This window comes from Drosophila albomicans, chromosome 3 (assembly GCF_009650485.2).
Source record: "Drosophila albomicans strain 15112-1751.03 chromosome 3, ASM965048v2, whole genome shotgun sequence".
NCBI classification, from domain to species: domain Eukaryota; kingdom Metazoa; phylum Arthropoda; class Insecta; order Diptera; family Drosophilidae; genus Drosophila; species Drosophila albomicans.
The window spans coordinates 7,958,092-7,970,725 of record NC_047629.2 but is presented as its reverse complement, the minus strand read 5'-3'; the positions used below and the strand labels follow the sequence as shown (position 1 = coordinate 7,970,725).

The following is a 12,634-nucleotide window of genomic DNA, read 5'->3' as shown; positions in this document are numbered from 1 at the left end:
CTAGCAAAGCAAAACTCTTATCAGCGACAAAGTGACAAAAAAGCAACTGGCAAAACTCTAGAGCGATATGCCCAATTGTAGCTTTAAAGTTCTTGTTTTCTACATTTCGTTGTTGGTTTTTTTTGTTGTGTGCTGCTTTTCCTGCTGATATTGGAGCGTCATGCTGGCGACACTTTTATGGAGAAGATGGAGGTACATTGTCTAGGTGTTGGACGGCTTCAAAGACGGTTCTCAACCCAACACCCTCGACACCCTGAACACCCTGAACACCCTTCAGTCCGCAGCAAAGAGCAACCATCCAAGAGCAGCGCACATGTCAAGTATGCGGCAACTGTCATAAATTCAAGTCGAAATTCTGGTCTTGTTTATGTTGGTCTGGTTCAACACAGATAAAATAAGAATATATGTATAACATGCTTGTATATATATACGTATGTATGTATGTATATAGATAGATATAAGTACATTTTATCGAAGTTGGCTAGCTAAAAAAATGGCTTTTTAAAAAATTACATTAAATGTGTGCGCTTCAGTGGGCAGGAATTTATTTTGTTGCATGGTCCTTGGCCGAGGACAATGCTGTCGCCCAAGTGGCGGACTAAACAACAAGTACGCGTACAACAAACATGTTATAAACCAACACCAAATGGCACTTCAAGTGCCAGACAATCAATTGCGACAGAAACAGGCACAACAAATTGCCGCCTGTCCCATGCAATTGTCTTCTGCGAGAGGGAGGAGGAGGCGGGTGTGGAGAAAGCCTCTTCATCATCATTCCTTGAAGTTACGCTGCTTTGAGAGAGAGACACTGTTTGCTGCTGTTGTGTCTGTCAAGCATATATCATATAGCAAATTACAAGCATATCGCACAACACATAATTATAAAACTAATTAGCTAAGAGATAGCAAACAAATGACCAACCATGGCAATTGGCAAGGCAAACACGAGTGGAGTAGGTCAACACTAAGGCTAAGGCTACAGGCTAGGTGCTGCCTACGAATTTAAATTAAATTGATTGGAATTCGTTCATTTGAGTACGTTATTATTTGTTTCACTTTATAAGCTTTATTACTTTTCCTACTTGTGTCGAAATAATTTCCCGCGAAATCGCATGTAACATCAATTTGTTTTCGTAACTTGACTTCTTTTTTCCTTCTGCCTCCCTGTTGCTGACATCTAAGGAGCAACTCGACTGTCGCTCATAGGCTGGCTCATGGTGTCGATAACAAGGGTAGCGACAGCCGGGACAGAACATTGTCTCATTTTGGACTGTATTTTCCATCGAGTGCGATACACAAAAAGATCAAAGATAAATTTCCAATTTCTGTGCCACGGCTCATCAAACGCACCAAATACACTGACAAAATGCCAAACCGAAGTTGGATGGTTCCCCTTCTCTGTCTCTTTCTCTCTCTGATCTGTCAGGGGAAACTTGAACTCATATGAAAAGCTTTTGCTATTATACCACGCTCATTGTGGTGTTTGTTGTATTGTTGTTATTATTGTTTACTTTATTGTTATTGTAACGCTGCGTAGACGACGCTTTAACAATGTTTTTTCCTTCCACTTTATTTTCTTTTTATTTTTATTTTTTTTTATAATTCGTCCTGCCCTGACAGCTTTTGTTAGCCAGTGCCAAACACTTCACATCACACTTCACACAATGCGCTCGGAAAATAAACGCAGCCTGGCCTGGACACTGGCTGACTACCAAATATCCTTCCATAGTCGAGATGTCTCTGCTGCACACCACCATTGGCCATTAAGCGATATCCAACAACATCTGCGTAAAAAGTCAATTTGTTCTGTTGCCGATATCAGTGTCAACTGTTGCAATTAAGTTAATTTCAATGCTCCAGTTCTAGCATTTACTTTGAAGTTATTGCTGATATGTGAGATTTACTTTTGTTATACTTTAAATTACTTTCGGTGAATTCAACCCATACTGCGCTTCGGTTGTGAATGAATTTATATGAAAGCAATAATATTTTGTAGGCATTAATCAATAAATTCCATTGCCAAACATTTAAAACATATTTGCATAAATATATTATGTTTAATATGTTTTTTATAAGTAAGGAATTTCATTTAAAAAGTATTATTCATTAATTAATAACAATGTTACATTAATTCATCAAGCAAAACTTTTGTGGGAGTTTCCTTCAAGGGATAAAGATGCATTATCCAGAAGGTCATGTTGAAGTTGTAAGTAAAATATTTAGTGCATAAAAACCGCCATTGAGTATTTAAAGCCATTTCAATGTCATCGACAGGCAGGCCACAATTTATGTCCTTTGCACCAAACTCAAATTACTCACATTATCTACGCACTTCCCCACACATCACACAAATCTATATGTCAACTCAATGTCCTCCAACCTCTCTATCTTTGCAGGCTTCTGGGTGCTGGGTTTATTGACCTAGACGCCAGGCGGAGCTGAACGACAAATTGCATGAAAAGCGTGAAGCAAAAGTTGGGAACATATGGAAAAGTCGAAGTCGACTGCTTCGGCTGATAAGAACATTTTGTGTCTTATTAATACAGAGATATGTATGTATGACTGCACAGCCTACAGTGAGTATTTCTTTTGGAGAACTGTTTGGCATTCCCACATACAGACACAGACACATCCGTAGACAGTATTCCCTGTAAAGGATATCAGACTGTTTTGTTAAGATGACCACCCTTGGCTGTGTCCAAGGAGATTTATTAGTTGGGCGTTAATCCCCTGCGGCCTAATACATCATTTCAATTTGTTGCAAGTCGTGTTTATTTGCACAAGTTTTCATATGAGGCTGGAGAAAAAAGGAGACACAAGATGAGAGGGATGCTTCTGAGGAAGCGAAGAAGAAGATTGCCAGCCATCGGCTAAAACTATTTCACTTATTTACTTTCATAACTTGCAAATTGTCAACTTATTGTTGGCTCGCCATGGAGCGAAGGATGGCAAAAACAAAACTCTCCTCAAAGTAGTGCGGAAAGTTTTCATGCTGCGGCAGTTGCTCGGGTAAGTGGCTTATTATTGGCCACTGGGTGGTGTGTCACGGGTCGTGCCAGCACTTACAGTTCGTTACAGTTTTCCGTTCGTGTCTTTACTTCATTGTCCCTTTCTTTCTCTTCCGCTCTTCTGACGGCATCTGATGTTGATGCCCATATCTTATGGTTTGTTACTTAGGTGTGTATATATAATTTAATTAGCTTAAAAGTCCGGCTCTGGTTCTGACTCTGATTCTGACTCTGAATTGTAAGCGCGTGCCAGTGATTTATTTTGACAGCTGGCTATAACTACTTTGTGCAGCCTTACAACTGTATTAGCCAAATAAGTTATCAGCTTTCGAAGTGAGAGTCCGAGGGTTCCATATGAAAGGTGGATACATTATTATGTTGGCATGCATGTGATGTGAAGTTATTGTGAAAACTACACTTATTCAAAGCTGATTGTTAAAGAGCTTCCATTAAATTAAACAATTACTGCATATTTATATACATTAATTGCCAGATAAATTTGTCTTGCACTAACATTATATAACATAGCTACATTCAAGTGTGCCTGACTATAAGATATTCCCTCTCAATTTTCAATAAATATAAAACGGTGCCAAAGCAGTATTATGTATAAAGTATATTAATTATTACCCAAAGCTATATGTTGTATATTATTCAAAATATACCAAAGAATTCATAATAAGAAAATAATATACTTTTGTTTTAGTTATATTCATTCGCTTAACAAAAATAATGATTATTGATTTCATTGGCTTGGTTATTTGTGTTTAATTTGTTGCCTAAATATTTAAGTATCTAAATACGTTATAATAAGGCGAAAATAGAAAAAAATAATCATTGTCCTGTTTTATGATATACATACTAATTGTATTCTGTAATTTATATACTGATTGCAGTTGGTATGTTGAAAATTTAAGCAAACACTAAAATGTATATTTTTTAGTCATAATATTAATAATAAATATTCGCAGCTGATTTCTCGAATATAGTTCCAACAATGTTAGCTTATTCTAAACTAAAATACAAATCTGAAAGTCATGCTGAAATGGCAAAATTCAACATTTTTTTGCTCATCATGGTGAAACTGTATAATTTAGCTTTCAAGAAGAAGAACTTTATGATTCAGGCTTTCTTTCCAATACTATTGCTCATAGATAACAAAATAATCTTTATTTGCTGCCCAAATGGCAACAAATAGGAAAATGTAAAAAACTTTTTACACAGAATGTGAATATGCATACAACTAAAAAAGTATTTATTGTGTAGTATTGTGATATATATACAATGGGTTTATCTGAGGTAATATTTACACAGGCCTAAATATGTTCAGCATTTTTAATAAACTCAAATCTAACGATTCACACATATGTTAGTTGTGGAACGTTGAATCAGATTGAAGTGATATTTACACAGACTTAAATATATTCACCGATTTTAGTAGACTCGAGGCTTGAGACCCAAATTGATGCCAGTTGTGGAACGCAGGATCAAATTCATAATGGGTTTCACATCCTCACCCAGCGGCAACAACTCGAAATGTCTCAACATTTTGCTGACTGTGCTCTTCATCTCGAGCATTGCAAACTTTTGTCCAATGCAGTTGCGAGGACCAGCTGAGAAGGGAGCATAGGCGAATACATCGATGTTGCTGTTGTTCTCTTGATTGTATCGTTCCGGATTGAATTTCTCTGGCTCTGGGAAATAGTCTGGATCTCGCTGAGCATGATAAGTCAGTAGAATCACGTTTGTCTTAGCTGCAAAAGTTTTGCCATCTGGAAAATATCAGAATATATAGTACATTTGATTCCTGAGTGTGTTGAATGAATATCTTAATTTACCAAGTGTAAATTCGTCTGATAAATGACGACCGATCATCGGCACTGGTGGATATAAACGCAGCGACTCCTTGATCACACACTCTAAATACTTCAGTTCGCCCAGATCCCGCATTGTGATGGGCTTTGTTTTGTCGGTGCCAATAACTTCACGAATTTCCGCAAAGGCGCGTGCTTGTTCTTCAGGATGCCTGGCTAGCAGGTACAAGGTGTAGGAAATGGCACTGGTTGTGGTGTCGTGACCCTCAAACATAAATGTGTCGACCTCTTCCCGAATATCCGTATTGCTCAAGGGCTGGCCATCCACCGATGCTTGCAGCAGCACATCTAGCAAGGCCATACGACGCTTGCTGCCCACGTCGTCCTCCTCCACATTTGTGGGGGATTTCTCATTGATGGATTTCTGCAGTGCATCACGACGCTCTTCGATGACTTTGTCGGTGAAATCATGCATAGACTTGATGTTTTTCTGCAGTTTGCGATGCAGGAGAGGGAAGAAGATACGCATTGTAAAGTCGAATCGCTGCAGTGGATTCATAAAACGTTCAGCCATCATATTCGACACCCTGAATGCACATCATATTGAGCAAAGCAATTCAATTTGAATCTTTTTTGTATTGTACTTACACCTTCACGGACTGGACGTAGGGAAAGTCGGGGGATCGCTGAGCATTAATCTTAACGCCCATCGAAGTCTCGGCAATAATATCCAGAGCAGCCAGACAGGCGACGGGAAACATGTTGATCACAGTCTTGCCATCGGCACGATCGTACAGCTGCTCGGCCATGATGGCACTCTGTTGATCGAACACCTCCACAAACTGTTCGAGGATCTTAAAATGGAATGTGGGCGTAATGATCTTGCGGCGTCTGAACCATTTCTTTCCTGTGCTCAACAGCAGGCCAGTGCCCAGCCAGCCTTGTAGGAGACTGTAGAGACTATTTTTCGTAATCGTCTGTTGATTGCTTAAAATAGCCTCAATCATTTTTGGATCGGCCGTAATAAATCCATACTCTTGGAACATGGTGATTTGAACATTTTTACCATGTTTGTCGATCAAACGTTTTGTCAAATCCAACATAGCTACAACGAGTTATCAAACGAATCAATTGTTAATCGCCGAGCTTATCACCAGATAGACTTTGCTTACTTTCAGCGGATTCTCCAATCATAAAGAGAGGAGCATTGCCCAAAAACGGTGCATGAGGGGGTCCACGTACTCCAGCCGCTTCAAACATCTTATAAGGCTTTCTCATGTATAGGTAGTCCCACAGGAACAGAGCTGCGAGAAGCAGCGCCAGAAGTTCCCACCACATGTCGCAAAATTGAACTAGTCAAATATTGAAAATATTAATATAATCTTCGCTTGATTTGGCTAGCAGTGTGACTAGCCTTAGAGTTATTGTTTGACTAGTTGGTCGCTCTACGGTGTCGAGCTACTTTTGTACTCGGATGAGCTAAGCGCTTCGAGCATGGGCGATAAGATAAGAAGGTCCACTGAGCTTATCGGCATACGTTTGGTTCTCTGGCATTTGTTTCGGACTCTCACTTGGACTGTGCAGCAACTAATCAATATGCATTTGAATTATTGAGAGCAGAGGCATGACAATTTAATAGAGCTGCCATAATTATTTTCTCGTGATTCAGTTTACAATTGCTACATATTCTTGTTGAACAATTTTTAACTCGTTAAGTGTGTATGATTATTTTTTTAAATAAAAAATAAGGTTTGCTTTTGTAAATATGAGAAAAGTTTAATTTTCATTTAATTTAAATGAATTTAAATATTAGACAATATTTAAAGTAAACAAGTATAAAAACTACAGTCGGCTCAACTGTCAGATACCGGCTTCTTATTTTCAATAAAAGCAAAACATTACGAAAGCACTATTACGTGAATAAAATATACTAAAGAAATATACTAAAAATACGAAAATATACCAAGTGCTACACATATGTGGTATGTGGACCTATATTCGAATTTAGTCATTCGAATTATAACTTAGAGTAAAACAAGTAAGAAAGCTACAGTCGAGTGTATTCGACTGTGAGATACCCGCTACCCATAAATAAATAAAAGCAATATATTTTGCGGTATATTTCTCAAAATATACTACAAAAATACTAAAAAAATATACCAAATGGTATATGTGGTATATCAATATAGTACCGCATTCAAAATATACCATAGACGGCACAATATACCAGATTGTCAGCCAAAGTAACTAAGACCCCTAGTAAGTAGGCGTTTTTACCCATACAAAAGTATTTCTTTAATAACTTCCACAATTTTTATCTGATCGCAACCAAATTCTCAGGAATCATAACTACTGTAGTTATTATTGTATATACCGCAACTCTAGCTCTAAAATTACGCTTGTTATTCGATTTTTATACCCGCTACCCATAGGGTAGAAGGGTATTATAACTTTGTGCCGGCAGAAAATGTATGTAACAGGTAGAAGGAGGCATCTCCGACCCTATAAACTATATATATTCTTGATCAGCGTCAACAGCCGAGACGATATAGCCATGTCCGTCTGTCCGTCTGTGTGTCTGTCCGTCTGTCCGTATGAAACACTGGATCTCAGAGACTATAAGAGATAGAGCTATAATTTTTTTTCGACAGCATTTCTTATGTTTGCACGCAGATCAAGTTTGTTTCAAATTTTTGCCACGTCCACTTCCGCCCCCGCAAATCAAAAAAAATCGAATAACAAGCGTAATTTTAAAGCTAGAGTTTTGGTATATACAATAATAACTATAGTAGTTATGATTCCTGAAAATTTGGTTGCAATTAGATAAAAATTGTCGAAGTTATTAAAGAAATACTTTTGTATGGCAAAAACGCCTACTTACTAGGGGTCTAATTTGCTTTGGCCGACAATCTGGTACATTGTGCCGTCTATGGTATATTTTGAATGCGGTACTATGTCGATATACTAAATATACCATTTGGTATATTTTTAGTATTTTTTGCAGTATATTCGGAATATTTTGAGAAAATACCGCAAAATATATTTCTTTTATTAAAAATGGGTAGCGGGTATCTCACAGTCGAGTATACTCGACTGTAGCTTTCTTACTTGTTTTGATTTGCGGGGGCGGAAGGGGGCGTGGCAAAAATTTGAAACAAACTTGATCTGCGTGCAAACATAACAAATGCTGTCGAAAAATTATAGCTCTATCTCTTATAGTCTCTGAGATCTAGGTGTTCATACGGACAGACGGACATGGCAAGATCGTCTCGGCTGTTGACGCTGATCAAGAATATATATACTTTATAGGGTCGGAGATGCCTCCTTCTACCTGTTACATACATATCCTGCCGGCACAAAGTTATAATACCCTTCTACCCTATGGGTAGCGGGGATTAAAAATATTAGATTAGCAATCAAATTCATTAAGAGTTTACCATAAATAAGGATCTTCTCAATTGTCAAAGCTGATCAAGAATAAATACATTTTATTAAGAAGGCTCTTTCTTCCTTTTTACATACATTTCCTGTTGACACAAAGGTATAATACCATTTTACTCTATGGGCAGCGGGTATAAAAACCATTCCGAGATTAGTTTTTGTCAGTATAATATAATATGTAATTATTTCCCAGTTCAAAAATTCAAAGTACATCAACATACGTGCTCAATGTATACAAGGTAATGGTTTTAGAATTTTCAAAAATAATCATGATGTGGCAAAAAGATAAATTTACATCTAGTATATTCGGAAGGTTCGCAATTTCCCATAGATAAGAGCAGTGCGATTAGCTCAAATACTGAATGAAATTGTCAAGAGACCACGGGAATAGCCACTATTATCAATAATCTACACTTCCAAATTTTCTCTTTTTATATTTGACAAATTGTTCAGAACTTTGCACCCTGTATTTTTGGTTGATAAGAATAATTTTAGCTTTGTTTTTAGTGTAATACAATAATCAAAAAGATAAGGGCAGGTGATATATAAACATGTACTATTAGTAGTCATTTTAGTAAGATAGGTCAGGAATTAGATACGAAGTCTAGATAAGCGTATCGAACTCTTTACTCAGACTGTGGATATGCATACAACTAAAAAAGTTTTTATTGTGAAGTATTGTGATCTATATACAATGGGTTTATCTGAGGTAATATTTACACAGGCCTAAATATGTTCAGCATTTTTAATAAACTCACATCTAACGATTCACACAGATGTCAGTTGTAAAACGTTGAATCAGATTGAAGTGATATTTACACAGACTTAAATATATTCACCGATTTTAGTAGACTCGAGGCTTGAGACCCAAATTGATGCCAGTTGTGGAACGCAGGATCAAATTCATAATGGGTTTCACATCCTCACCCAGCGGCAACAGCTCGAAATGTCTCAACATTTTGCTGACTGTGCTCTTCATCTCGAGCATTGCAAACTTTTGTCCAATGCAGTTGCGAGGACCAGCTGAGAAGGGAGCATAGGCGAATACATCGATGTTGCTGTTGTTCTCTTGATTGTATCGTTCCGGATTGAATTTCTCTGGCTCTGGGAAATAGTCTGGATCTCGTTGAGCATGATAAGTCAGTAGAATCACGTTTGTCTTGGCTGCAAACGTTTTGCCATCTGGAAAATATCAGAATATATAGTACATTTGATTCCTGCGTGTGTTGAATGAATATCTTAATTTACCAAGTGTAAATTCCTCTGATAAATGACGACCGATCATCGGCACTGTGGATATATAAACGCAGCGACTCCTTGATCACACACTCTAAATACTTCAGTTCGCCCAGATCCCGCATTGTGATGGGCTTTGTTTTGTCGGTGCCAATAACTTCACGAATTTCCGCAAAGGCGCGTGCTTGTTCTTCAGGATGCCTGGCTAAAAGGTACAAGGTGTAGGAAATGGCACTGGTTGTGGTGTCGTGACCCTCAAACATAAATGTGTCGACCTCTTCCCGAATATCCGTATTGCTCAAGGGCTGGCCATCCACCGATGCTTGCAGCAGCACATCTAGCAAGGCCATACGACGCTTGCTGCCCACGTCGTCCTCCTCCACATTTGTGGGGGATTTCTCATTGATGGATTTCTGCAGTGCATCACGACGCTCTTCGATGACTTTGTCGGTGAAATCATGCATAGACTTGATGTTTTTCTGCAGTTTGCGATGCAGGAGAGGGAAGAAGATACGCATTGTAAAGTCGAAACGCTGCAGCGGACTCATAAAACGTTCAGCCATCATATTCGACACCCTGAATGTAAATCGTATTGAGCACAACAATTAAATTAAAATCTTTTTTGTATTGTACTTACACCTTCACGGACTGGACGTAGGGAAAGTCGGGTGATCGCTGGGCATTAATCTTCACGCCCATCGAAGTCTCGGCAATAATATCCAGAGCTGCCAGACAGGCGACGGGAAACATGTTGATCACAGTCTTGCCATCGGCACGATCGTACAGCTGCTCGGCCATGATGGCACTCTGTTGATCGAACACCTCCACAAACTGTTCGAGGATCTTAAAATGGAATGTGGGCGTAATGATCTTGCGGCGTCTAAACCATTTCTTTCCTGTGCTCAGCAGCAGTCCAGTACCGAGCCAGCCTTGCAGAAGACTATAGAGATTATTTTTCGTAATCGTCTGTTGATTGCTTAAGATAGCCTCAATCATTTTTGGATCGGCCGTAAAAAACCCATACTCTTGGAACATGGACATTTGAACATTTTTACCATGTTTGTTGATCAAACGTTTTGTCAAATCCAACATAGCTGCAACAAGTTATCAAGCGAACCATTTGTTAATTGCCTGGTTTATCACCATATAGAGTTTGCTTACTTTCAGCGGATTCTCCAATCAACATGAGTGGACCATTGCCCAGCAGTGGTGCACGAGGCGGTCCACGCACTCCAGCCGCTTCAAACATCTTATATGGCTTTCTCATGTATAGGTAGTCCCATAGGAACAGAGCTGCCAAAAGCAGCGCCAGAAGTTCCCACCACATGTCGCAAAATTGAACTAGTCAAATATAGTGTAGTGTAGCTAGCCTTAGAGTTATTGGTTGACTAGTTGGTCGCTCTACGGTGTCGATCTACTTTTGTACTCGCATGAGCTAAGCGCATTGAACATGGGCGATAAGATAAGAAGGTCCACTAAGCATATCGACATAAATTTTGTTCTCTGGCATTTGATTCGGACTCTCACTTGGAGTGTGCAGTAACTAATCAATATGCATCTTAATAATTGATAGCAGAGATACGAAAATGGAAAAGAGTGTCAGGTGGTTCCATAATTATTTTCATCTGCTTCAGCTTACAATTCCTACAGCTTCTCGTTCTACAACTACTAACACGTAAAGTATGTATGAGATGTAATTTTTTGAAATATGTACTAAGGTTAATTTTTTTCAAAATTTTATGGCACAAGCACTGAGCATATAATTTAAATCGTGCTAGTATAAAAGCAACAGTCAGCTTTGCTATGAGATACCCGGTGCTCATATTCAATATAAATATAAGCATTACGAAAATAGTATTACGTAAAAATATAGTAAATTAATATAATATATATATATAGTATAACGACTAAAATTTTCCAAGTGTTATATATGCTATGTGGAATTATATTCTAGTTTAATAATTGGAAATATACCATTGAGTACAAAATATATTAGATTGTAAATGAAATTCATAAGACTATGGGTATAGCTTTATAATTATAATGTAAAATTAACGCCATGTTTTTAATTGGACGTTAAAAACCTTGACCTTCGTGAAACAATAAAGATCGTCTCGATTGTTATGTTAGAGATGATCAAGAATATACATTCTTTATGGATATGACCGTTTCATTTCATTTTTCATACATTTCCTGTTGCCACAAAGTTATAGTACCCTTTTACTCTTAGGGTAAAAGATTATTTTTTAAGAGCACACGTTCTTAGAACAATGTTTATACCCGCTACCCATAGGGTAGAAGGGTATTATAGTTTTGTGCCGGCAGGAAATGTATGTAACAGGTTGAAGGAGGCATCTCCGACCATATAAAGTATATATATTCTTGATCAGCGTCAACAGCCGAGACGACCTAGCCATGTCCGTCTGTGTGTCTGTCCGTCTGTCCGTATGGACACCTAGATCTCAGAGACTATAAGAGATAGAGCTATAATCTTTTTTCGACAGCATTTGGTATGTTTGCACGCAGATCAAGTTTGTTTCAAATTTTTGCCACGCCCACTTCCGCCCCCGCAAATCAAAAAAATCGAATAACAAGCGTCATTTTAAAGCTAGAGTTACGAATTTTGATGTACACCATTATACCAAGTTATTAAAGAAATACTTTTGCATAGGCAAAAACGCCTACTTACTAGGGGTTTTAGTTGCTTTGGCTGACAATCTGGTATATTGTGCCGTCTATGGTATATTTTGAATGCGGTACTAGATCGATATACCAAATATACCACTTAGTATATTTTTAGCATTTTTGTAGTATTTTGGTATATTTTGATAATAATACCGCAATATTTTGCTTTCAATCAAAATGGGTAGCGGGTATCTCACAGTCGAGCACCCTCGACTGCAGCTTACTTACTTGTTTTATATATACATTAATATTAGAATGCTATGAATCACTTAAATATAGTTCGAATACTTGGTTTAAAGAACATGTGCACTTGAATTATTTCCTAGTTCAAAAACTCAAAGTACACCAATTCTCATACGTGCTCAAGGTACACAACGTAATGGTTTTAGAATTTTTAAAAATAATCATCATGTGGCAAAAAGATAAATATACATTTAGTATATTGAAAAA

At 37.9% G+C, this 12,634-nt stretch overlaps 2 protein-coding genes across 2 annotated transcripts; both read right to left on the bottom strand.

Annotated features, from left to right (window-relative positions):
* Positions 1–4,329: 4,329 nt before the first annotated feature.
* LOC117570574 (probable cytochrome P450 4d14) lies at positions 4,330–6,245 on the bottom strand. The gene is made up of 4 exons (XM_034252316.2): positions 5,995–6,245; positions 5,471–5,927; positions 4,847–5,409; positions 4,330–4,780 (listed from the first exon to the last, which is right to left on the bottom strand). Exons 1-4 carry the CDS (start codon positions 6,158–6,160, stop codon positions 4,443–4,445), a joined length of 1,524 nt encoding a protein of 507 aa, XP_034108207.1. The 5' UTR covers positions 6,161–6,245; the 3' UTR covers positions 4,330–4,442.
* Positions 6,246–8,960: 2,715 nt separating this feature from the next.
* Positions 8,961–10,826, bottom strand: LOC117570575 (probable cytochrome P450 4d14). Its single transcript, XM_034252317.2, is given in 5 exon segments — positions 8,961–9,445; positions 9,512–9,560; positions 9,562–10,075; positions 10,137–10,593; positions 10,661–10,826. Coding segments are annotated over 5 exon segments (1,524 nt in total). The 3' UTR covers positions 8,961–9,107.
* Between the last annotated feature and the right edge of the window lie 1,808 nt (positions 10,827–12,634).